Source organism: Osmerus eperlanus, chromosome 26, assembly GCF_963692335.1.
Source record: "Osmerus eperlanus chromosome 26, fOsmEpe2.1, whole genome shotgun sequence".
Classification (NCBI taxonomy): Eukaryota; Metazoa; Chordata; class Actinopteri; order Osmeriformes; family Osmeridae; genus Osmerus; species Osmerus eperlanus.
The window spans coordinates 491,962-519,259 of record NC_085043.1 but is presented as its reverse complement, the minus strand read 5'-3'; the positions used below and the strand labels follow the sequence as shown (position 1 = coordinate 519,259).

Genomic DNA, 27,298 nt, shown 5'->3' with positions numbered 1-27,298 from the left:
AGAGGTTGAAAGCTTGTAAAACTAAATCACCGCAGATGGCAAACAAAGGGTAAGCTAATGTCTCCAAAGCAAGTAGTGTTATGCACTGATATCAAACAAAACTAGAAAGGCATTTCCTGCTGAAAATGCGTTGGAATGCTGAAAGATGAAATAATTTTTCTTAAATTGCAGAAAATACAGAAATGAGAAAATACCCGCAAGCTGAAATGAATGTCAAGAAATGTGTGAGTCACACAAGAGGCAGTGTGGAAACTGAACTGCATCATCTAACAACGCTAAGAGCTGAAATACAATGCGGGAGAAGCTGAAAGCTGAACTGTTAAACAGAAGAAGAAGTAGGCCTAGGCTAGCTAGTCATAAAAAGAATATTATTGTCTTATCAGCTGAAATTATAGTTGGGATAGTAATAGCAGTAGCAGATGTGTGCATTGAGTGCGTTTACTCGGCTTTCTTAGTAGGATTCAATGTGTTGATGGAATGAAACATACAGCAGTAGGGCCGATACAGGAAGACACGGCGACACTTTGTTGCAGAAGGATGATGGTGCAAGTTTTGTCCGTGGAGCATACAACGATTAATAAAAAAGAATCATGTAGACGCGTTTATTGAGTAATCGCATAACTAATTACACATGTAAACGGAGTAATCGTATTATTGGCATAAACCGACAATTGCTAGTAATCGTGTTTCTCATGGTCAAGTAAACGTACCAATCACCTGTGTGAGAGACTGAGTGGTGCGTGTCTGTCGTTACGGTGATGGTGCAGCTATGATTGCTAACGCGCTGAGGGCAGAGAATAAGAGAAATGTAGCTAGAATCCACACCTCAAACATGATAACCTAGACGCAAAACTGTACGTCCAATACAAAATCTAAGGATATTTTCCGAGACCCAAGACTCTGCCGAAACCAGAGATATTCTTTATATGTCTGTGCAGTCAGAAATACGACTACCTGCAGTTTCGAAAACGTGTTCCTTTTGCTTTCCTGGTGCGTGTTTGTTTGGGTGCCACGGTGATGGCGCAGCTGTGATGGCTAACGAGCTGGGCAGAGAGAATAACTAATGTAGCTAGAATCCACACCTCAAACAAGTTAACCTAGACGCAAAACTATACGTCCAATCCAAAAAATAAGGATATTTTCCGAGACCCAAGACTCTGCCGAAACCAGAGATGTCCTTTATATTTCTGTGCGGTCAGAAATACGACTCTACCGGCAGTTTCAAAATCTTGTTCTTTTTGCTTTCTCTGACGATTTTGTCACCAGATTTGCATTGGTCTCTATGGGGCGAGAGTTGGACTTTGTCTCGCTTTCTGAAGCAGCATTCCAACAATTAATTTGAAATTCGCTGCTAATGGAGTTTAATTAAAACTGTAGACATGCATGGAGTCCATTCAAGGCTAATCAGATAAATACGGGACTGTTGTGCAAATCAGCAATGTAACGTTAGCGTAGCAAACTGGTGATTTTTTTAAACGTTTCAATTAAGAACATGGTTGCAAATACATATGTACAGGACTGTGTAGAGCACAAAACAAGACTGTCATAATTTTTTAATCAATAATTTAAGCCGAAAATATTACATTTATGGGACTCTCTGGATGATCTGTCCGCCATTGTTGCAGGTAGCGCAGTATATTCATATACCCCTTGGTTTCAAGTAAGCTCCCGAGCTCACTTGGTTTTAAGGGGTGTATACCCCTTCGTCTTAGCCCTAGCCCTCGATCAAAAAGAGTATTGGGACACCACTTACTCTCACGGGAACGTGCAAAACTACGGGCTAGGGGTAAGGCGTAGGGGTAAGAGTATTGGGATTTGGCCTAAGTCACCATACAGTGCTTGCATGTACAGTTCTGCCTAAGGGATTTTTGCTATGTTTACATTAACGTATGTTAATGTACGTTAATGTATTTTTTCCTATGATGTAAAATAGTCTTGTATTTTCTGGTTTGCATTCACAAAAATAAGACGACAACTGACCGAGGACACTAAATTCGTACTATCATCGTTCCTGTCGCCTGTTTGTGGATTGCTATATCAATTCCTCAAGAAAACAACCAAGGAGGCTAAAGTGGTAGGAATAGTGCCCATGTCCAGGATGCAGCTGGTGATTATAATGTCGTAGCATATTAGCAATGTGCTGGCAGTTTTGACATCAGTCAACACATTAATTTATGTAACAATTCACAGATCTACAGTTAGGTCCATAAATATTTGGACATTGACACAATTTTCATCATTTTGGCTCTGTATACCACCACAATGGATTTGAAATGAAACAATCAAGATGTGTTTTAAGTGCAGACTTTCAGCTTTAATTTCAGGGTATTTACATCCAAATCAGGTGAACGGTGTAGGAATTACAATACATTTTATATGTGGCCCCCCCCTTTTTAAGGGACCAAAAGTAATTGGACAATTGGCTGCTCAGCTGTTCCATGGCCAGGTGTATGTTATTCCCTCATGGGAGTTCGTTATTTCATTGACAAGGAGCAAATAAAAGGTCTAGAGTTCATTTCAAGTATGGTATTTGTGTTTTGAATCTGTTGCTGTCAACTCTCAATATGAAGTCCAAAGAGCTGTCACCATCAGTGAAGCAAGCCATCGTTAGGCTGAAAAATCAAAACAAACCTATCAGAGAGATAGCAAAAACATTAGGTGTGGCTCAATCAACTGTTTGGTACATTCTTAAAAAGAAAGAACGCACTGGTGAGCTCAGCAACACCAAAAGACCCGGAAGACCACGGAAAACAACTGTGGTGGATGACAGAAGAATTCTTTCCCTGGTGAAGAAAAACCCCTTCACAACAGTTGGCCAGATCAAGAACACTCTCCAGGAGGTAGGCGTATCTGTGTCAAAGTCAAAAATTAAGAGAAGACTTCACCAGAGTAAATACAGAGGGTTCACCACAAGATGTAAACCATTGGTGAGTCTCAAAAACAGGAAGACCAGATTAGAGTTTGTCAAAAAACATCTAAAAGAGCCTGTACAGTTCTGGAACAACATCCTATGGACAGATGAGACCAAGATCAACTTGTACCAGAATGATGGGAAGAGAAGAGTATGGAGAAGGGAAGGAACTGCTCATGATCCAAAGCATACCACCTCATCAGTGAAGCATGGTGGAGGTAGTGTTATGGCGTGGGCATGTATGGCTGCCAATGGAACTGGTTCCTTTGTATTTATTGATGATGTGACTGCTGACAAAAGCAGTAGGATGAATTCTGAAGTGTTTCTGGCAATATTATCTGCTCAGATTCAGCCAAATGCTTCAGAACTCATAGGACGGCGCTTCACAGTGCAGATGGACAATGACCCGAAGCATACTGCGAAAGCAACCAAAGAGTTTTTTAAGGCAAAGAAGTGGAATGTTCTGCAATGGCCAAGTCAATCACCTGACCTAAATCCAATTGAGCATGCATTTCACTTGCTAAAGACAAAACTGAAGGGAAAATGCCCCAAGAACAAGCAGGAACTGAAGACAGTTGCAGTAGAGGCCTGGCAGAGCATCACCAGGGATGAAACCCAGCGTCTGGTGATGTCTATGGGTTCCAGACTTCAGGCTGTCATTGACTGCAAAGGATTTGCAACCAAGTATTAAAAGTGACAATTAGATTTATGATTGTTAGTTTGTCCAATTATTTTTGGTCCCTTAAAAAGGGGGGGGGCACATATAAAATGTGTTGTAATTCCTACATCGTTCACCTGATTTGGATGTAAATACCCTGAAATTAAAGCTGAAAGTCTGCACTTAAAGCACATCTTGATTGTTTCATTTCAAATCCATTGTGGTGGTATACAGAGCCAAAATGATGAAAATTGTGTCAATGTCCAAATATTTATGGACCTAACTGTATATATCTGAAAGTATATCCACTTTATATTGTTGTTCAGTTCGCTAGCCAGCCCATTTGAAAGCAGCTGAATATAGTTTGTAAAAGTGAATTTCCATATTTCCTTGCTTAGTTTCATTGCGAATATTTGTTAATCGCATTAGTTTAATCTCGGTAGGCAACTTCAGCAGTTTTGACATCAGTAAACACATTTATGTAAAAAACTAACTGATACTGAAAGTATATCCACTTTATATTGTTGTTCTGTTCCCTAGCCAGCACCCTTTGAAAGCAGATGATTATAGTTTGTTAAAGGCGAATTTGCTTCAAAATAACTCAACAGAATTTCCCTATTTTCCTTACTATGCTTAGTTTCATTTAATTGCGAATGCCTTTGTTAATCGCATTAGTTCAGTCACGGTAGCCTACTGCACTCCGTTGGATTATAAAAAGGACACCTGCAAAATATTAACTTTGCAGAATGCCCTGTTCTCGAGTCAACATTTTCCTAGGAAACTCGCTGCAGACCAAAGGACCAATCAGAGTGAAGGGGCTGTGACGCAAAGAGAGCAAACCAAGCTGCGGCAATAATCTTTTCATAATTTTTCATTAATGTCGAAATGCTTATCCAAAAAAACGTCAATCCCGGCACTGCACTCTGTTGGATTATAAAGAGGACGTATGCAGAATATGAACTTTGTAAAGTGTCCGTTTCTTTAGTTGAGTGTTTAGTTGGAAACTAAACCCATTCTAATTTGTATACACAGAGATTTATGTAATTATTAGAGAGATAAATGTACAAAAACCTACTGACTAATGGCTTAAAATAATTCCTACTAGTCAACTAGCAAAATCTTTAGTCGTGGGCAGCCCCTTCTTTTTAGAACCTAAACCTAGTACTGAAAGGGTTACCAACTAAAATGTTTTGTAAAAACATTAGGTATAATGAGCTAAAGCTTCAACATACACCTTTTCGGTCAATATTTATTTGTTTTCCTTTCAATGTAATGCCTTATTGTTATTAATTTATTTCCATGTGCTCTCACTTTGGAAAATCTTTAAGGACTGAAAGGAATTACTACTACAAAATTATTACTGCTAATTTGGTATTTTTTAGTTAACGTCATACATAACACTGTGCATAGTTTGAGTTAGTGTTGTGGTCATATTAATTTCCTTTAATTCACCACATATAAACCGTTTTTAAATGATAATATAGTTTTGATCTTGACGGTTGGAATTGAAAGCACAATATGTATTTAATAAATGAGGATGGTCATCTCTGCTGTCGATTAAATTATGGTTGCCGTTTGCTCCCTTTTTGCAGTCTGGTTCCACCAATTTTGGCGAGAAGTTCTCACGGGTCAAGTTCTCTCCATCGCTTACACTTTTCGGAGGCAAGCCCATGGAAGGTTGGCTGGCAGTAACTGTGAGTGGCCTGGTGACCGTGTCCCTGCTGAAGCCCAGTGGAGCTCTTCTAACGGCCAGTGAGAGCCTCTGTCGCCTGAGGGGCCGCGTTGCTTTAGCAGACATTGCCTTTACAGGTGGAGGAAACATTGTGGTGGCAGCTACTGATGGCAGCAGTTCCTCACCAGTGCAATTCTACAAGGTATCATATTTAATTATTGAAAAAAATATTTTCAGGACACCTGTCTTTATATTTTTGTACGTAGAGACCTGAATTTCTATTTTCCACTGCAAAGCATAATTGGTCATACTTTGAGATTCTAGAATGCAGAGTACCTAATTTTTACAAGCCATATAGCCAAAATATAAAAGTATTTGGATAATTCAGCACTATTTATTTCAATAAAGTATTTTTGAAATCTTAGCAAAGCACTTACAAGAATGTAAAAGAAAATTATTGGCTTCAGAAAGTATTCATTTTAGCACATATTATTGTTTTGTAGATTCAATTGTAAACTGGTAAAATTGCATTTTTTGCCCTTTAATCTACACTCTACCCAAAGGGAAAATGTTTTTAGTAATTCTTTGCATGATTATAAAAAATCTCAATCGTAGAAACGATTGAGATTTCACTCAACAGCAATGTCTCTTTCCAGAAAGCATGACCCTGTTCCTCAAGATAAACCACAGACCTTGTTTTGAGCAGTTTCGTGTAGTATCTATTTACCCTAACGAAAATTGTTCCAAGATAGTAGTTACATCATTTTCCTTGCATCATTCCATGCTCAAACTCCGTTACATCCATATTACCCTGTGACGTTCGCAAACTTGCATTGTTTCTTGGTCCTCTAACAATCAAGAAGAATCGCCAACTGCGGTGAAGTTGCAAAGTGTTGTTTCCATATTTGCCATCGTAGAGGAGGGTCACCTGGTAAAACCTGTTAAAGGTTGGTTCAGGGCTTGCAGATGCATTAGATTCCGTAGTGGGCCGGGATGATCGCCATCATGTAGTGGCATGAACTCTGTTGCCTTACGTTTTCTTGATCAGACATTGTTGGTTTGAAACATCCTGGTTTACATATGTAGGAGTAGGTCCTATGGTCCTACTCTGTCGTACAACAAACCGTAATATTACTACCAAATATAAACACATCAACTTATGTTGTAGTTTTCCACATGGTGTGTTCTGTAAATATATGTGCATTGGGACTGTTTATTTGACAGATTCATTTATATTAATTTATATGTAATTAATGGCAAAAAATCATAAAATGCATCAATCTGTTGTATAAAATTAATAATTTATTGGTTACATTTTATTTTCCTCTGAAGTCTTACCTAAGCATCCATTTTGATGATGCAAAGTTATCTTGCTACATTTAGATGTCTCCCACCCATCTCCTAGGTGTGTGTGAGCGTGGTCAATGAGAAGTGTCGTATTGACACAGAGCTGCTGCCTTCCCTCTTCATGCGCTGCACCACCGACCCAGTCAGGAGGGACAAGTACCCAGTAGTCACACACCTTAAATTCCTTACCAGGGAGAATTCTGAACAGGTATGTTCGCTACCTTTTTTTTTAAATGTTCTAAGGAATGTCAGAATTTTTCCCCAATTGTTCATTGTAGCCAATATACAAAATTTCAGACAGTTTCACTCCGGCATTGGGCAAAGGTATACAGTGCAGTTTCACAGCTTAGTGATAGCGCTAAACTCCTATCACCACCACCAAACATCCTGCACAGTCATGTATTTTTACAGGTTAATAGGTTGCTTGTTTTAACATTGCTACATACACCAATCAGCCATAACATTATGACCACTGACAGGTGAAGTGAAAAACACTGATTATCTTGGTAACATGGCCCTTGTCAGTGGGTGGGATATACAGTGAGGAAAACTAGAGAGGGTACAATTTCTGGGGAAATTGTAGGGTGTGCTTGCTTGCGTCGGTTGGACAGGGGTCCGTTTTTTAATGACATTTTTACAACTGATATTTCTGTATTTTATATAAAAATGCATACTTATTATTTTTGCTGCTCATTTACAACTGAAAATACGAGTGAAGTGTAGAATGAAATGGATGTCTTCTCATTTCCCCTGCAAGAGGCAGCCTCATCGTTGAATCAAAACGAATAAATTTGGCAGACCGGTGTACAAATTGACCTAATCTCTATGACTTAAACGTCAAAGTTTTTCCCTTCTCGTGATATTTTCATGCATTTAGCCTACTCATTGCATTCATTCATTAATAAAGAACCCCCTTTGAAGATTATTCTACGACGTTACCGGCAGTAGAAGATGGAATCGCGATTCAAACAGTACCATCTGCTAACTGAAAATATGCCCCCCAAAACGTAAATAAGCTTGACATTTATTTAGTGGAAAATCGCTCATTCATAAAAAGCTCACTGGTAGCGATCATTGTCAGTAACAACGCAAAATGCGATATAGCCCTGTGTGGAGAAGCTGCCCCGGTAAATTGTACTACTACGTTACAGTACTAGACTACTGCTGTGTTCGTCTCGGTAGCGATTGCGTTGGTTGAATTGGATTTAACGTTCCGTTGTACGGTTTAGGCTGAAATTAATTATTTTCATGAACAGATTGACAAAGTTTAGGCTTTGGCAATGAAGTTCAGGTTAGTAGTTAGATAGACTTTTGATTTAAGTAAGGGGAGTGCCGAACATGTTCTGTCGCCGTTTGACTTCCTACAGCTGTGTAGATGTTTTTGTAGTGTCTCGCGTAGGCTACAGCGTTGCAGTGATACACTGGATTGAAACCACAGGTAATGATAATTTCACCCACAAATCGTTTACTTGTAATCTAATGTCATAATAAATCCTACAACGAAAATGTATATGTGAGGAATGTTTATTTTAACGATTGAAAACAGATACATCATAGACCACTGTAGTATTTGTTGCCCGGGCAACACAGGCTAATGTCATGATGCTAATATTTCAGTGAAATAGTAGACTACTGTTTACGAAAGTAGATGTACTTCCTTAATAATATCAGCTTATATTGTACATTACACATCACAATTGTGTGTCATATCACAAAGTAAAATGAGTAAATAGTTATCACCCTGGCCTCTTTGCTTGTGGCGTTTCTGCAGCTGCCTTGCAGTAAAGCTATAGTTAGCCTAGCTATCCCCCAAGTTAACAGATGCGAAACGAATGTTCTGCCAAAGGTAGTCACGCGTGTTTTCGTGACGTTAGTGACATAGTGACGTTAGTAACGTCAGTGACTGTGGCTAGCAAATTAGCCACCGTTAGCTTCACTTTTCGCCACAAAAACTTAACTTAAGCCCAAACCATGCAACGGAACGTAAATTCCAATACAAGCAACGCAATCGCTACCAAGACGAACCTTTTGACACCACCGTTGTGTATGTAGGCCAAATATTGACTGAGTTTTAGGGGGGGCGAAAATAAACAATAAATTATATATATGTGAGAGAACAAAGGTTGTGCTCTCGCCGAAGGCTTGAGCACACCCAATAATATGTGAGAGAACAATGGATGTGCTCGCCGAAGGCTTGAGCACACCCAATAAAAGCAGAGCCGCGGAAATGTAATTCATAGTTAGAAGAACTAATGCCAATGCTGTCAGCGTGGGCCAGACAATTGGCTCTTGCAGGCCGGATCTGGCCCGCGGGACGCTAATTGGGTTTGGCTGGCCTACATCTTTAATTTCTCCAACCTCCAACGGTGGCACTGCCATGTTTGTTAGATACAGTTTAACAATATTTCATTCATTTGAAGAAAAAAAATATCGGTTTAAATGAATTATTCAATTACTATAATAAATACTACACTGGTTTTGTAACTGGAAAAATCAGTGTTTTTGAACAACAAATCCCTTGAATGAATAAGTCAATGACAAATATATTTAACCGTCACTTGTTTAACAGTTACTGGTGTAACAATGATTGATACAATCATTATTTGAATTGTCAAGTTACTTCAAAAAGGAAATTTAGACCGAATCCAGGGCTCGACATTAAGGCTTGTCCGGGACAAGTGGGTTTTTTGGTAGGGCAAATGGAAGAGAAATGTACTTGCCCCACTGGACAAGTTAAAAAATCAAACACAATAAAATGCCATGTTACTTAACGTTATGTGCCACTCATTACGTCTACACAAAAAAGTGGCTGTCCCAAGATCTCTACAGACCGTGCAGCTAATTTAATGCTCAACACTTGAACGGGGCCTTATTACTCGAAAGAGGAATTATTTACTGTGTCGTCTCAGTTACACTATCAGGGCTTGGAAATACTGTGACTTACTAAAGTAGGCAAATGGTAGGCTAGAACATGACATATCATAATAATTCAGTAAATCAAGTAGCGCTGCAAGACCCAGTGAAATTTTAGGCCTACAACTAGCAAACTAACATTAACGACATTGGCTAACTCAACTTTGGTAGGCTATCCTCAGTATTTGCAAGCTAGCTAAACTTATACTATATCTAAAACATTTTGGAGACATAACAATGGATTTTGCCACTAAATGTTGGTGTTAACTTTTTATTTTTTCTACAATTTTCCTTTCTACCCGGCAGGAGCTGATTTACCAAGGGATCCTTTAAAAGGTGTATCTATACTTTACAGTTGAATATTAGCTCATATTTAACTACGTACATTTAACTGATACAAATGTTGCTAATGCTTGCTAGGTACACAGCTGCCGACGCTAGCTAGCTAACTTCAACACAATAAAAATAAAAATTATTAATCTTTACCCGGACAAGTGTCTTTTGTGCATGGACAAGTGAAACGTTAATGTACTTGTCCAAAGGACAAGTGCCTCAAAAAGTTAATGTCAAGCCCTGCTACCCCTTACCCCTAGCCCTTGTCCCTCGAAACTGAGGGGTAAGGTACGGGTACGGGTACTTACGGGTACGTCATCTAGCACGTATCGATATCTCCAAATCAAGTAGTGTTATGCATTGGTATCAAACGAAATTCGCTGCTAATGGAGTTTACTTAAAACTGTAGACATGCTAGTGAGAGAAATGAGGGACTGTTGTGCAAATCAGCACTGTAACATTAGTGTAGCAAACAAGCAATTTTTAGAAACGTTTCAATTAGGAAAATGGTTGCAAATATATATGTACAGGACTGTGTATAGCACAAAACAAGACTGTCATAATTTTTTTATCAATTAATTAAGCCGAAAATATTACATTTATCGGACTCTCTGGTGATCTGGCCGCCATTGTTGCCGGTCGCGCAGTATTCACATAGCCCTAGGTTTCAAGTAAGCTTTCGTTTTAACTTGGTTTTAAGGGGTGTATACCCCTTCGTCTTAGCCCTACCCGTAGCTCAAAAGGAGTATTGGGACACCACTCGCTCTCACGTCAACGCGCAAAAGTAAGGGGTAGGGGTAAGGGGTAGTATTGGGATTCGGCCTTACTCTATTTTGATCACTACTGTAGATCACTACTGTGTTAATATCCGAACTATAAACTTTTAGCCCTGTACTCCTGTGATAATTTGAATCATTGTAACACAGAAATTATGATACTGTGTGGTTGAAAAGACTGTGAAACTTCACATGGCAACTCAGGGCTCTAGACTGCGACCAATTTGTACGGGTGCGACTAAAAATGTTTCTAGGTCGCACCGGTGCACCTAACCTCCTGGCATCCGCTGCCTCTCCACGAACAAAGCGTTTGTAGTCCTTTTACGGAACTCACACTCATGGTTGGATCATATCGTGGTCTAAACCAATCAGAGACAGAGATGGGGCTGGTCTTTGCCTCTGATTGGCTGTGGTTCAGATATTCCTGTAGGCCTACACTGCTCCGTGCTGTGTGAAATTACGACTTGAGCACCAGAGAATCAGTTACGGAGCTGGGCCATGGAGCTAACCCATGGAGTTAGGATTTTGATGCTCCGGAGAGTGTGGCAAGCTGGTTTAGCCAAGGTCAAAGGCCAAGAAGGCCAAATTACAAGTGTTGGCCATCTGAAGGGCATAAGACTTTGAGCCATGAAATGTTAGGTCTCAGTTCAGGGAAGCACTTTTAAACAGTAGCACTTTCTATTTTGAAATGTTTTATTTTGCTGCAAGAGGCAGCCTCATCGTTGAATCAAAACTAATAAATTTGGCAGACCGGTGTAAAAATTGACCTAATCTCTATGATTTAAACGTCATTTTAAGTTTTTCCCTTCTCATGATATTTTCAGGCATTTAGCCTACTCATTGCATTCATTCATTAATAAAGAACCCCCTTTGAAGATTATTCTACGACGTTACCCGGCAGTAGAAGATGGAATCGCGATTCAAACAGTACCATCTGCTAACTGAAAATATGCCCCCAAAACGTAAATAAGCTTGACATTTATTTAGTGGAAAATCGCTCATTTATAAAAAGCTCACTGGTAGCGATCATTGTCAGTAACAACGCAAAATGCGATATAGCCCTGTGTGGAGAAGCTGCCACGGTAAATTGTACTACTACGGTACAGTACTAGACTACTGCTGTGTTCGTCTTGGTACAGTAGCGATTGCGTTGGTTGAATTGGATTTAACGTTCCGTTGTACGGTTTAAGCTGAAATTAATTATTTTCATGAACAGATTGACAACGTTTAGGCTGTGGCAATGAAGTTCAGGTTAGTAGTTAGATAGACTTTTGATTTAAGTAAGGGGAGTGCCGAACATGTTCTGTCGCCGTTTGACTTCCTACAGCTGTGTAGATGTTTTTGTAGTGTCTCGCGTAAGCTACAGCGTTGCAGTGAGCTACACTGGTTTGAAACCACAGGTAATGGTAATTTCACCAACAAATCGTTTACTAATGTCAGAATAAATCCTACAACGAAAATGTATATGTGAGGAATGTTTATTTTAACGATTGAAAACAGATAACGCTACATCATAGACCACTGTAGTATGTGTTGCCCGGGCAACACAGGCTAATGTCCGAAAGTAGATGTACTTCCTTAATAATATCAGCTTATACTGTACATTACACATCACAATTGTGTGTCATATCACAAAGTAAAATGAGTAAATAGTTATCACCCTGGCCTCTTTGCTTGTGGCGTTTCTGCAGCTGCCTTGCAGTAAAGCTATAGTTAGCCTAGCTATCCCCCAAGTTAACAGATGCGAAACGAATGTTCTGCCAAAGGTAGTCACGCGTGTTTTCGTGACGTTAGTGACGTAGTGACGTTAGTAACGTCAGTGACTGTGGCTAGCAAATTAGCCACCGTTAGCGTCACTTTTCGCCACAAAAACTTAACTTCAGCCTAAACCATGCAACAAAACGTAAATTCCAATAGAAGCAACTCAATCGCTACCAAGACGAAACTTTTGACACCTACGTTGTCTATGTAGGCCAAATATTGACTGAGTTTTAGGGGGGCAAAAAGAAATAAAAATAATAATAGTAATATATATGTGAGAGAACAAAGGTTGTGCTCTCGCCGAAGGCTTGAGCACACCCAAAAAGTTAGGCGCACCAGTGCAACCAAGGCAAAAAGTTAGTCTGGAGCCCTGCAACTGCTCTCTCTGGATCAGCGGCAGCGCCAACACAGATTTGAATGTTCACTGTGATTGTAATCGTACTTATAGACAGATGGATAGGTTAATGTTATCGCTCGTGTCGTGTCTGTCAGAATATGCTTCTCCGCTACAGAAGGCGAGTGTGGAGTGTTTCCCATGTGGAGTGAGGCAATTTTCTGGTGTTTTTATTTTTACTGGTTGGGATAGTCTACAGCCCTCCCTCAAACTTCTCAACAAACAGCCCGCCTCAGATTGCTTTTAACCAATGCACAAATCTTAAAAAATACATGATTAATGCTGTCTTAGCCAAATTCTGATTGGGGTGGCAAGACAGCCGTTTGGGTGGGCTCAGCCTGCCTATGCCTAGATCTGGCCCTGCACTAATGCTGAGTTAACGCTTCATGATTTCAAGACAGATTTTTGCTCACCGACAGATTTATGGAGATCGCAGACGAAAGCACAAAATCGGGCTTGCGCCCATGAGTGACGATCACAATGTATGACCTATCAAAGACACAATCGCAGATGTGTCATGTTCCACCGCCAATGCGTCACCAATGTAGGGCTGTCAAAATTTCTCAAAAATGACGTTCGAATATTCCCTTTAAAAAAACATTAACAAAATATTCGAATTTCTGGTTGCGCATTACATTAGGCACGTCAATAACAGGACAAATTAATACAACGAGACATAACTACTTGTAATTTATTTAAGTTTAAACATATTTAACAACATATTACCTACACAAAAATAAGTAAATGAACTAATGGCCAAGACCGCAGACCTTGGCCTCTCGCTCGCACACACGCGCTCTTTCTTTCTCTCACTCTCCCGCACCGTCGCGCTCTCTGCGCAAAGCGGTTTAAATGAACGCCAACAATAAAAAAATGCTTAGTGCTGATCAAGAGTTTTGTGCAAGCAATTTAAGGTTGCGATTCTTGTCCCAAATATGGCAGGCTTCATTCAGTGATTGAAACAAATATTATTAACATAAATTGAAATTTTACAGTATAGAACCGACATTGAATGCTCCGAGCGAGCTGTGCTGTGGTAAACATGGAGATGTAGCCTCAAGTTGCTAGTTGTTGAATGGTAAGCTTACATAGCTTACACACTACTTAAGCTGTAGGCTCAACAAGTTTACCATCAACTGACCAAAATCCGAAATATTTCCAGACATCACTCTTTAGATTTTTTGGGGTTACAATCACTTTCTCTGCTGCGGTCAAGCTGGGTTCTGCACTTTCTGCCATCTTCCACGCAAGTCAACTGTCAGCAGTGACACTGAGGCGCGCGCCCACCCGCAAAGCAGACAGACGCGCCGCTGCTGCCGCGGTTGTGTTTTTTTTTTTTTTTACATTTGAATATTAATTTTCACATTCGAATTTCTGTTTTTAACCACTATTCGAATATATATTCGAATACAGAATATTAGTTGACAGCCCTACTGCAGGTTAGACTGCAGTTGGTCTATAAATGCATAGCCCAACATTATCAACATTTTGTAGTCGGCTGACTGATCGCTTTCTTGTCCCCAGTCAAAAGTATAAGCACACGGGGACATCATAAACATTCAATGGTCTAATTAGATCCAGTTATCCTGGCAAAACATGTACTGTTCTTCATTTGTTGTCAGGACACGGTCCAAGTATTGCAAAAATGAGAGCCAAGTGTTGGAAATTCTAGGCTATAGGCATATAGCCTAGAATTACGTAACATGATGTTACGTTGATTCTTAGCCTATTCAATTTAACAACTTTTGGAAGGTCAAGACAGGCAGTGTATAGCCTAATACACAGTGGATAATATCATACTGGTTGAGAATGTCTACAGGGCTTAAAGTATTCCGGCACCGTGCCGGATGTCCGGCGTGTGGCCATGAGAATTTTTTTTTTGGGAACTTGCATGCGGTTTAATATTTTCGAGTCAATTGATTTCGAGTCCTCTACCAATCATATGAGAGGAACACAGCTATAACTAACGTTACAAGCCTATCAGAAGCAGAGCAGGGCGGGTCCTGGCAACACAGTGTCAGAGAATGTCTAATGACAGTGTGAATGAGATCCATATGTCACGTTAGCCTTGTCTGTGAAAGCATGGAGCGCAAATTCATGAAGCCTGGGGATGATGTCCTACCCATAGATAAAGGCCTCAAAAATAAATGGTGCTGGGCGTAGATAGAAGAAGGTAAAGAACTGCTTTTTTTGGCAGTTGTGCAAGAAACCGAGAGCGCCTGGTGCTTGTTTATGCACGTTTTGTTCGAGGAAGCTACTATATGCCAGCAGCGGTAAGAAAGTGCTTGCTCGTCATGTCACAGAGCCGCTGCCCGTGCACTCAAACTTACCGCGATGTTGCCGGGAGCAACTGTTACAGCTGACACACCGTTGTCTATGACTGACCGTGTCTGCAACACGTTTGTGCACATTTATTGCGGAACATGACTTGTCATACACAATTTCTTAGCCACTGTTCACCTTGTGTAGAAAACTAGCAGAAGACAAAAAAGTGTTTCTCTCCAACCCCCTCCCTCAAAAAATTTCAGGCTCAGGATTTTTTTTCACTTTAACCCCTGTGTCTATTGTGGTTTTATGTAGGCTATTACAGTTGGGACTCCAGTTCCAAGTGTGAATAACGGGTTACACAAGAGCAGTAGCACATCAATGTAAAACAAAAGTTGCATTTGACAAATGAAGTAGGCAGGCTATCTACAATTACCCTGAAAGATAATTTTGAATACGTTTTGTTCTCTTTATATCTATGGACTAAATAGAATAAATAGGCTAATTTCGGCTATGGCATTGCCCACAGAATTTCGATTTATTAAAATTTTTGTTTGAAAGGTGCGATGTCCTATCCCTCCCTTCTAATAATCGATCACGTAGTGAATCAACAGTTCCTTTCAAAGTTGTCTACTCATTCCAAGAATTCCATTCTGATGATTCCAGTTCAAGAAGATAGTTAATTTAGCTTATTGTTACGTTCATGCACTCTTTGTACAGAATATGGGCATTTATTACAGCCAGATCTAAGTTGTAAAATACTAATTTACTAATTTATACCTTTTGATAATTCAGAAATGCCATTGTAAGCTATTTCATTGAGTGGACTGTTATGTTTGGAAGGGTATAAAAAAAGGGGAACTTTAGAATCAGAATGGGATTTATTCGCCATGAAAGTTTGCACAGACAAGGAATTTGCTTTGGCAGGAATATGTGGACTATCTATACTAAGGGTACATAAACTAACAGTACTAAGTGGAATTAGAATTAAATAAAATATACAATAAAATATAAGTTGCCGTAATTTACAATATAAAAATACAAATATTACAAAAAATACAAATGTACAAGATACAATTAAGCAGGAAGGCCACCTAACGACCGAGGCAGCCTTCATCGGTGCCATCTTGGATCTAGCCAACTTTAATTGTGAAGGAGGAAGTCGTGTGCAAAGAGAGTAGAGTAAAGTGTGGCCCGCCAAATCGAGGAGTCACGGAGCCCTTTAGTCTGTTTGTGTCTTATTATAAATTATAGGCATTCAAGAATGATCGGTTAGACTATTGTGAATCCAATGATCAAAACAGCCCCTGTCCACACCGTCATCTCCTTTTATAAGGCCTACCGTATTACATTCATAAAAGGTTTAGCCTACCATTAACAAAATAGTTGCAAACTCTGTCATATAATATGATTTGTTTTGCCCAATTTTAAATATATGCAAAATGCATTTATTCGTTGTTTGTCCACTTTACAAAACATATATTTGCAATTCCATAATTATAGGCTATATATAATTATTTAGTTTTTTGCTAGACATGGAAATCTTATTTAGGCGATACAACCTTTGTCTGAATGACAGACTTGTGCAAGGGAACTGAAGACGTATTAGATAATACCCAATTGCTGTGAAAGTACCAAGTCAATGAAGGGAATAGTTCAGTACAAGTTCAAGACAAAATCAACGTATTTACACTAACATTTTCCACTGGTGGCACCTGCGCTACTAACCTTTTCAGTTACTGGCGCAAAACATGATTTGGTCGCACAAATTATTTATAATAAGCCGCTTTGGATAATAATAAACAATAATGAACCTGTACTGCATACAGATGTGCACTTTAATTACTTGCCATCTTTTAAACCACATGCCTTCTTGTTTTCTTTAACATTGATTGGGATAGATTTACTGCAATATTTACATTTACATTTAGTCATTTAGCAGACGCTCTTATCCAGAGCGACTTACAGTAAGTACAGGGACATTCCCCCGAGGCAAGTAGGGTGAAGTGCCTTGCCCAAAGACACAACGTCATTTGACACGGCCGGGAATCGAACCGGCGTCTTTCTGATTGCTAGCCCGATTCCCTAACCGCTCAGCCACCTGACTCCCAATAGAAATCTCGAAAATACAGTACATTATGAAGTGCAAAGTTATTAATTTATTTGAGATTTCAACATGGCACAGATGGGCAGACTCCTGAACTCTTAAGGAAAAATAAAATAAATGTAATCCATAAATAATATAATAAATTTTCATAAGGTATTGTTTTTTTGGTATTAAAGATACAAAAAAAAAAGTGCATGTCCACTTTACAGGACATCCCCCTCACATATGGAAAAATCGATTGGACATCTTGTGTAGTTGGGCCTCCTTGCCCTTTGCCCCTGCCAGAGCCAGTTCTGCACGCTCTCTCTGGCATCAAAGTCAATCAGTTCATCCCAGAGTCCAAGGTAGCTCGTCTTTAAAAGATGTGTATATCATCATCTTCATGGCCTGAAATTATTCCTTGGCTAGTTCTGGATTGCACCCATTCATGGGATTTTTTTATAGACATTTAATATAGTGGTCATATTATGTTAACATGAAAACAGTCTGAAGGGGGTGGGTGTGGTACACCTTCTCAGGACTGTGGAAAATTGCCCCAGGAGAAACCACATCTTTCACACCGTGGTCCCAGAGCCTACGTTTGTCATCTGGCCAGGAGTGGTGGTTGAAGACATTAAAGGATAGCACCCCGCTGTGCTTGTTGGTGTGTCCTTTGTTTTCTTCTCTACATTTACATTTAGTCATTTAGCACGCTCTTATCCAGAGCGACTTACAGTAAGTACAGGGACATTCCCCCCGAGGCAAGTAGGGTGAAGTGCCTTGCCCAAGGACACAACGTCAGTTGGCACGGCATTATATCAACATAGAAGTCTGTCCTTTTGAATGTGCAATAGCAATATTACAAACAACTTACCCAGCAGGCTACTGAATCTGGTTCTCAGGTGTTTCACAGTGGACTCGCATGTCCTTTCAATTGCTCGCTGTAGTCTGGGGGGACCTTGGCTGATGGATTCGCCTTCCACCAGTTTTGCAGCCTCACCTTTTGAAAGGTTGACTTCCTGGATTAAAATAAAATATTAAATAGTACATTAGAACATTCAGTATATTTTACAGTTTATTTCTAATACAGGGTTTCCGCGGGGTCTTAAAAAGTCTTAAATTCTGAACTTAAAATTTAAGGCCTTAAAAAGTCTTAAAAACGGCGAGATTTTCATCCGAGGTCTTAAATTTAAGCTAGTCAGGTCTAAAAAAAAGTTTTACCCTCGTTCATTTCCAGAAACGCTGGCCGCAGAAAGTTATTATAGAAAAGTAGCAAAAAATTATTGAGTCGTAGCCTATAGAGCGAAGCTCTAGAGTCGTTGCTACAAAACCAGCAGAACGCTGCCCTCAGAACGTTGGTTCGGTGTGTTGTAGTTCTTTCTGTGGGTCTGGTGTTGGTACATATGCGGTGATAAAACTACAAATCCTGTGATAAATGCAATACCTGCCCGCGAAATACGTCTGCGTCTCCTCACAGTTTGTTAAAGTTTGGCTACGTGTGGAAAATGGGAAAGTGTATTTTCAACGAGACATGGCTAGATCACAGCGATTTCCGCTGTTGGTTACAAGCGGTACCCAGCTCCAGGTACGAGGCTCGCTGCAAACTTTGCCAAAGAAATATTCAATTGGGTGTGAAGGCGCTGGAGTGAAGGCACACATTCACTCACACACTTTCTCTATTTTAGGGCAAGTTTGTTTTACCCTATTTTCATTTTGGGGGTAAGGTTTTGGGGATTTGGCACGTTGTTGGGTGTGGAAGGTTACTAATGTGATTAACCTATGTGTACAATTAATGCTTTTTCAATGACTGAATTCATTTAAATAAAATGATTTTTTCTGAATTTCTTTGATTTGATTTTTGGTAATGCGTTGTGTAGGTCTTAAATTTCGATCTTTTATAGTCTTAAAAAGTCTTAAAAAGGTCTTAAATTTGACTTACTGAAACCTGCAGAAACCCTGTAATATTAAACAGCAGATAACCTAAATATTTTTACTTGAACTCCTGTTTTTCATTCTCCTGCTTCTGGTGGTGCTGCTCTTGCATGGCAGCATAGATGGTGCTTAGTTTTCCACCAGGTTTAGGTTGGGCTGCCAAGGCTTCTATGGTGACTAAAATATTTTCAATCCCACTGACAGCCTGGCACACATTCATTTGGTTACCATGTATGATTATTAATAATTTCACCCAACCCCCCTCTTACCCAACTCTGCCCCCCTTACTTGAGGTAGGATGATATCATTTATCTGCAAAAGTAGGCTGAACTGACTGATATAAGAGAAAAGTTCTGCCAGGAAATGGCAGAATGCCACAAAAGTCCCGTCCTCCATAGTGAGTTTGATCTGCAATGTAACGTAAAAGCACAGATCAACCACATTAATAATAATTCCTGCCTATGTAAAAAAAATGACTTAATAATATTTCTGAAATTATAAAATACTGAAACACTTGTCAACACCCACCATGTGAAAAATATTACCTTTTTGGCCCTTCCAGCAATTTCTGCATTGGCTGAGACACTTGCCAGGTGGTCCATATGCAAATAAACAGCAGTAAACTGTCCTGGGCTTTGGAGAGTGCAGTCTTTTTCTTGTTTGAGGAATGTGTCCAGAGACCTGGACACATGGGGCAGCCACCCAGTCCCCTTCACTCCACTTGGAGCATTCACATTGACCCCGATGTCTCTTCCCAGCTCCCTCAGTTCCCTCATAGATTTGGGGCTAAAATTGTATGTTTTCCAGACCAAGTTTAGCAGATCATACACCTGCCCTATCATTGGGATCTCCCGCTGTACAGCTAGCAACCCCAGCTCCAACCTGTAGACAGAATAGTATATAATGTCAGAAAATTGTTAACTGTCTAAATGTTAACTGTCACTATGCTAGTTACAACATGTGTACATGTATACTAGAGCGTACCTGTGAGGCATACAGTGAAACGGGATGATAAAGTCTCCAGCATCTGCTTGTAGGAGGGCTAGCACTACCCCTTTGTGGCCCAGGTTAACAGAAGCACCGTCTGCCCCCATAGATACCGTCTTGTCAAGCCAGTCCACACATTGTGGCCCAAGTCCAGTAAAGGCTGCCTTGGTTGCAGCATAAATAGCTAAGATAAAAAATAAATAAATGAATGTTTATACTGCTTGTTAGAATTGTACAGTAGGCCTACATAAATCATTACAGCCTTTTTAATGAAATGTATATAAGTAATGAAAATTACCTTTTGCATGGGCATGTTGAACCTCAATATGGCCAATGAGGATGTTGGAAGGTCTTCCCTTTTCAATGATGCGAGCATAAACTATTTCACACTCTTTCGTGGAGATGTCGGTATCGCCGTCTATCATGAATGACAAGTACTGGGTCGAAGACATTTTGGCACAGGTCTTTTGCTTGAGAGTGTCTGAGATTACTCCAATAAATTCAGCACATGATTTGTGGTTAGCGTATGTTGGATTAATAGCCACCCCGTTCTTCTTCAGAAGAATAATTTGCGATTAAAATTTGGTGAATGGCATTTCCTCTTTGGCTATATTATACGCTACATTGAACTTTGTTATTAGTTCAGATTCCTCACATGTGCGGTTTGCTGTATCTTGACGTCGAAATGCAGTCGGGAGTGCTGCTGCGTTACGGGATATGTACCTGTCTCTACATATCGCGTGCTTCCTAGTATCATTGTGAAGCTTCAATGTTTCATGTTTAAATTGTTTTGACCCTGATACAAATTTGGACAGTCCTGCAATTGAAGGCCCACATAATTGACAGTACACACAGTGCATTGCTCCGTCTTGGTGCCTTAACCACTGGTATTCTGTGAGCCACTGGTGTCAAAGTCTGTGTCAGTTTTCCTCCCTGTGCTTTCCCTGACGAATCTTTCTCAGCATCATCATTGTCACCCAACGCAGGCTCCGTTTGACATGGCAAATCACTTGAACCTGCCTCCTTAAAAAAATGTGTTCGCTTCATTTCAACACGTCAGATTTGAGTAGGCTATGTTGACTCTGTTGGCTATGTATGTTATTGTTGCTGTGTGCGTCTTGACGAGAGGTTGTTTTCTTTTAAATCAACATTACTATAGTAATGTTGCTAATAGAATACCAATCCGGGGGGTCGCGGGGCTGAAGCCAATTTGATGTGTTGAATGCTCAGAGCATGGGTCAGATGGCTGAGCGGTTAGGGAATCGGGCTAGTAAACAGAAGGTTGCCGGTTCGACTCCCGGTCGTGCCACACAATGTTGTGTCCTTGGGCAAGGCACTTCACCCTACTTGCCTTGGGGGGAATGTCCTTGTACTTAATGTAAGTCACTCTGGATAGAGCGTCTGCTAAATGACTAAATGTAAATGTAGCACGTTATAAAACTTATTCTTAAAATACACATTACTGTTTTAATAAATGCTCATAATAAATCATGGTATATTGCCTAAAACCTAAGGCAAGCAAAATAAACCTGCCGTGATACATTTGCGACCCATTAAAAATGACGGTCGCAATGGCATTTCAAAAGGTCACAAATGCGACCATTTCGGTCGCAGTGTAGTGCCCTGATTTATTACATATGTAAGGTGCAGGTGTCTGATACACTCAAGTTGAGTATCTCAGAAGACTGAACAAAGAAAACAGGAAATCAAGGGAGTTAAATAGTATCACAATATGGAAGTAAAGAGACGATTAGCATAGCCTTCGCAAGCACAGCAATGGGACACTGCATGCTAGATAGCTTTTGTTTAGGTCTTTAGATAGGGCTCGACGTTCCTTATATTTTCCTCGTTCAAAGGGGGGGGGGGGGTAGTTTGTGTGATAGACTAATGCGTTCTGCAGAGAACGGAGACTGGCGTTGGTCACGGTTTGGAATGGAAGGGGGAAAACAGGACAACGGCAGATATCGCTATAATTTTTTTTTTTATTAATTTTTTTACTACGTAGTTAAGGCGGAAGGTGTGTGTTGCTTAGGCGGTCGCCTTAACTGAAAAGTGGTGTTGCGGGGAAACCCTGATACACTTTGGTAATATTATGACCTCTGACCTACCCTAGTGTCACAGGCCTTTCGCACCTTACAAAGAACTAACTTATGGCTATGCAGGCATAAGAAAACAGCATCATGAAAGTTTATCAATGATCCAAGAAACATAATTAATTGGCATATTTCTCTCCTGGACATAACCACGGATTATGTGCTCATGAGCTTAATATAGCAGGGTATAGATCAAACATTGTTTATTATATTCAGAGCATTTCAAACAGTAATAAAGTAGTCATTATCTTTAATTATTGTTAACTGATCATGGTCACCAAATTTAACAGTACCTGGTCAACCCAAAGACAACTGTTTTGTTTAATTAACTTTTGTGTGGGGTCGTCTTACTTGTTAAATTTGGATCCACTTGCAGGTGCTGCTGTGTGCCTCAAGTCAGACTGGCAGCATTGTAGAATGCTGGTCACTGCGGAAGGAGGGGCTTCCTGTCAATAACATTTTCCAGCATCGCTCACCAGTTGGTAAGGTGAAGTTCAATTTGCCTTCATAATTGTGCTTGCAGTCTACTTGTCTCAGGCTCTAATAAAATAAAATAAATCTACACCAGCAGCTCCAGTTTGTTTCCCTCAGACTAAGTTTTGTTGTTCCACAGATGTGACTGTTTTGTTATATAATATGATCTGTGGACTCATGGGCACCTTAGTGCTGATGTAACATGTTTGCTATGTGATGCCTTGAGATGTCTGAAGATAATGGGCAACTGATCTTTTTTTTTTTTTTTTTTTCACAGTTGGTGAGAAACAGCCTATGATTCTGAAATGGCGCATCCTTTCAGCCACCAATGATTTGGACCGTGTGTCTGCTGTGGCTTTACCCAAACTGCCCATCTCAATCTCAAACACTGACCTGAAGGTGGCTTCCGACACCAAATTCTGCCCAGGTCTAGGTATGTCAAGAAAATTGCAGTTTTCTTTCAATACATTCTTACTACGGCATACACTGTGAAAATGAATGTGCAAACTTTTGTTATATCACTTAACCCTTGTGTTATCTTCGGGTCATTCTGACCCATCAGTCATTGTGACCCACCGTCGAAAATCTTAGTCGGGGACAGCCCTAGTTTCTGGGCAGTGGCTATTTTCATAACGTCATTCAGATGTCCGTGCGTCGGGCGATTGGGCACTTTCGATTTTTTCATATTCATCACGGAAAAGGCCTGCTCACATAAATATGTTGTCCTAAACATACAAAGTATTTTACCTGCAAAGGCCGTGAGCATTGGGTACTGTGGTGGCAAGGATTGAACGAACCTTCGTGTGTATCTCGACATTTGGAGAATACGGCTTGCTGTTTCTGTAGCGATGATGCTATCTCATTTAGCTTTCGAGTCCAAAGTTGCCCTGTGTACTCACCGTATTTCTCGGTGTGGGTCTCGTAGTGTCGTTTGATGTTGTACTCCTTTGCTACACTTGTTGAGAACAAATAAGACACACGGGTTTGCCTCCTACTTAACAAAAGAAATACTTTTCTTTCCATCTATCCTGAAAGATGTGACCTTCCGTTTCGACCTTCCTCTTTTTTGATAACGACATCTCGATCAGCACCACCGGCGCTGCTGCAGCTGAGGCGGGAAGCAGCAACAGACCAACTGACGGATTCCACCGAAAGAGAAAAAAAAAAATATAAAAATAAAAAAATATATTCTCCCCTCATCACCCGCGGGCCGGATGTGACGTACAGTCGGGCTGGGTCCAGCCCGCGGGCCGTAACCCTGGCATCCCTGGTCTAGAGTTTAATTACATTTTAGTGTAAGATATTGTCCTTTTTTTGTACACCATTCTGTTAATATTTTAAAGTTTAATGAACTCATACAGAATATACAATGTCTGACACAGTACGGTTCCTTCAAAAAGTACCTTTCAAATGGTTAACTTTTTTTTATTTAAGCATGAATTCATTCATGTATAAAATATAAATTCTTACATTCACTTAACACAACATGCCTGAGGTACAAAATTGAAGTCTTTGCTGATTTACTGAACATGTAATGGAGACATTTTTACTTGCATTAATTCCCCTGATTACTGATCTTCACGTTTCATTCTTAATCAAACATTTCTTCCATGCCGCAACTTACATTTCTGTTGAGAAAGAGACACTGAGGTTATTCATACCTACAGCATACCTCACTTTCAGGGAATTGAAAGCTTCTGGTTTACATGCTTTACACAACCTTGAGGAAGATTTTAGGAATAAAAGGAATTAAAATATCAGCCAGTATGACACATGACAGCTTTAGTGTAGATGTAATCAGTGGGTTAGTACTTTTAGTATTTTAGCATATTGGAAATTTTGCATAACGTACAGGGTGCAGTAGAGAAATTAGGTATTTAATCTGAACTAGTGATGCACCAAAATGAAAAAAAATCAAATATATATATATAAATGTATATATTTTGTATAATTAGGCTTTTTCGCACCGCACCCCACCCCACCCCCTCTTGAAATTACTGCTGAACCATCACACAGATTGCTAATTTGATGTCCTTATCAGAAGCGTTGAGCTATTTCCACACCACTGACATGATTGCCCTTTGCTTGGTAGCGCCCAGTGATGATGGCTAGATGGAACCAGAGTGAAATCAGAGTACTTGGGGGCGGGCATACATTTTCTGATAATATTTTCTGCCTTTTTTGTGTTTCGGCCAAAGATATTTTTGAAATTTTTTGGTGGCCAAAATGTCTTTTTCTTTTTTCTAAATTTTCATATTTAAACATTACTTCTTTATTGTACAGGGGAGTCAGATGGCTGAGCGGTTAGGGAATCAGGCTATTAATCAGTAGGTTGCTGGTTCGATTCCCAGCCGTGCGAAATTACGTTGTGGGTTTGGGCAAGGCACTTCACCCTACTTGCTTGTCAGCTAAATGACTAAATGTAAATTTACATGTTATGGGTGCGTATAACTATGCAATATTTATAATATTGCAAAAAAAGGGACTTCTATGAGAGGGAGAAGTTGTGACTGACATGCAGAGCCCTCACTAACCCCCCATCTCTCTTGTGTTTCAAGGCCTTGCCCTAGCCTTCCATGATGGCAGTATCCAAATCCTCCACCGCCTGTCCCTGCACACCATGGGTGTGTTCTATGGCTCCTCCTCAGGAACCTCCCAGCGATCAGGGGATGAGCCAGCCATCAAACGGCAGCGTGCAGCTGGCCCAATCATCCACTTCACTGCCCTGCATTTCTCCTGGACCTCACTCGCATTGGCTGGAGTGGACAACCATGGCAAGGTTAGTCAAGAGCTCTGATTTGCTTCACTATTTCTTATGACAAACATGTTTAAAAATAAATATTTCACACCAACAAAGGGGCGGTGCATCAAAGAGTGGCACGATGTGATGGTTGAATTCAAGAGTTGAAGGGCGGGATAAAAGCAAAAACTTTAGTGACGCTGGGGTGCGCAAGCCAATAAACGGACTTCATTTAGAAACACGATCTCCATATTCTTGCAGTCTCTATTTGTTTGAGCGCTGTATAATATGATTTTGTATGATAAACCCGTTAAGGAGTAGTGTCGCACATATGTGATCGTTCTAAAGCGGGCCCCACAGCGTAGCGTCGCACCTGTGATTTCGAACATTCCAACTGACTATTTTCCGATACACAAAAACTATATGACAAACATTTCTTAAGCCTTTTCTTGAAGGTGGGGAGACAGTCAGTGTCTTTGATGGAGGTGTGGGGAGTTGATTCCACCATTGGGGGGCCAGACAGGAGAAGAGCTTGTGTTGGGACCGGGCGCTCTTGAGTGGTGGGACCACCAGACGGTTGTCAGAAGAAGACCGTAGGTGGCGGGTAGGGGTGTAAGGCTGGAGGAGAGACTTGATGTAGTCGGGTGCAGTCCCGTTCACCGCTCGGAAGGTCAGTACCAGGGTCTTGAATCTGATAACGGGCCGTGATGGGTAGCCAGTGAAGGGCAGTGTTTCTCTATGCTGATTTTGCCGCCACGGTATCAGAAATATGGCTGTACAAAAGTCGGAGAATAGCACGGACACGCGGTTCACACCGCAGTTGAGATTGCGTGTGTGAGTCCTTGAGAACTCCGTTCGTCTGTCTGTCCGTAACGGAGTCGGAGTAGTATAATTCGGCCTTAAATCGTATAATTTATGTTGTCAGTTCATTTAAGCCTGTTATTGTATTAGTCTATAGTTCTTGCAAATTTAAATTAAGTTAACTGGTGATTTTCGTTGTTTGTATTCTTCCCCTGCTAGCTATTTTGCACGTCTGTTGATTCGATAGCGATTGCTGCCCTTGCTCACGTTTGCATTATGCTGAAGTAGTTTTAATTAATAAATAGTGGGTTTATTGTTATTATTTGCTACAGAATGCTTAGCCTATTAAGATCAAATGAAGCAGACATTGTGCATGCTTTCGAGTACCTGAATCGATAGGCTAGGCTACTGACCATTTAGCTACAATAAGTTGTTACGGCAATTATTAATTGGCAGCATTTATGCCATTTAGAACATACTTTATGAGTGGAAGGTGTCTTTAAGTAGCCTAACCTTATTGCTTTTGCTATTGGGGGGGTCGGACAGACCTGCCCCCACTGCTAAAAAAAATCCTAGCGGAAACACTGAAGGGAGATGAGGAGCGGGGTAACATAGGAGCGTCTGGGTAGGTTGAAGACCTACGCTATAGTATGGCTTCAAAATGTACAATGAGGAAGCTAAAATCAAACACAGAAAATACATGATGTAGTATTTGTGTGTAACAGTATATTTTAAGGTAGCTATGTCACAATTATTCAACCCCTATGTCATATTGTTGTTTTTAAAGCTGTCTGACCGTTTTTATGGCCTAAAGTGGAGTTGAAACATAATTCAGACAACAACTGAGAAATGAACTTGGCCAACAACAGCTCTGTGCATCTAGCAAGCAAGCTAGTTTTGTTGACCTTAGCCGTCACCACGATTTTGTCTGGTTTTTAAAAGACAGACAATGACACTAATAGCTTACAAACTAAACTAGCTAGCTAGCTGCACGTAGCTCCCAACTTTGTCAACGCCTACACAGAGATTTCACTTCATGCTAGCAGAGCGTTGCAGAGCGTAAAATTGGTGTTTATGCCCCATAAGGCTCAACTAACTTTATTATTCACTTTTGTCATTTCCCATTATACATGCTTAACTTCTGTATATTAGGCT

The 27,298-nt window shown here is 40.3% G+C and overlaps 1 protein-coding gene across 4 annotated transcripts in view; it reads left to right on the top strand.

Moving 5' to 3' along the window:
- Window positions 1-27,298, top strand: part of med16 (mediator complex subunit 16) — a 96,215-nt gene that overhangs the window by 6,066 nt on the left and 62,851 nt on the right. For all 4 annotated transcript variants that reach the window (XM_062452333.1, XM_062452332.1, XM_062452331.1 and 1 more), the window contains 5 exons: window positions 5,162-5,443; window positions 6,647-6,796; window positions 22,505-22,610; window positions 22,880-23,035; window positions 25,161-25,381. In XM_062452333.1, the coding sequence (XP_062308317.1) occupies window positions 5,162-5,443; window positions 6,647-6,796; window positions 22,505-22,610; window positions 22,880-23,035; window positions 25,161-25,381 (915 nt within the window). The remainder of the gene's footprint in view (window positions 1-5,161; window positions 5,444-6,646; window positions 6,797-22,504; window positions 22,611-22,879; window positions 23,036-25,160; window positions 25,382-27,298) is intronic.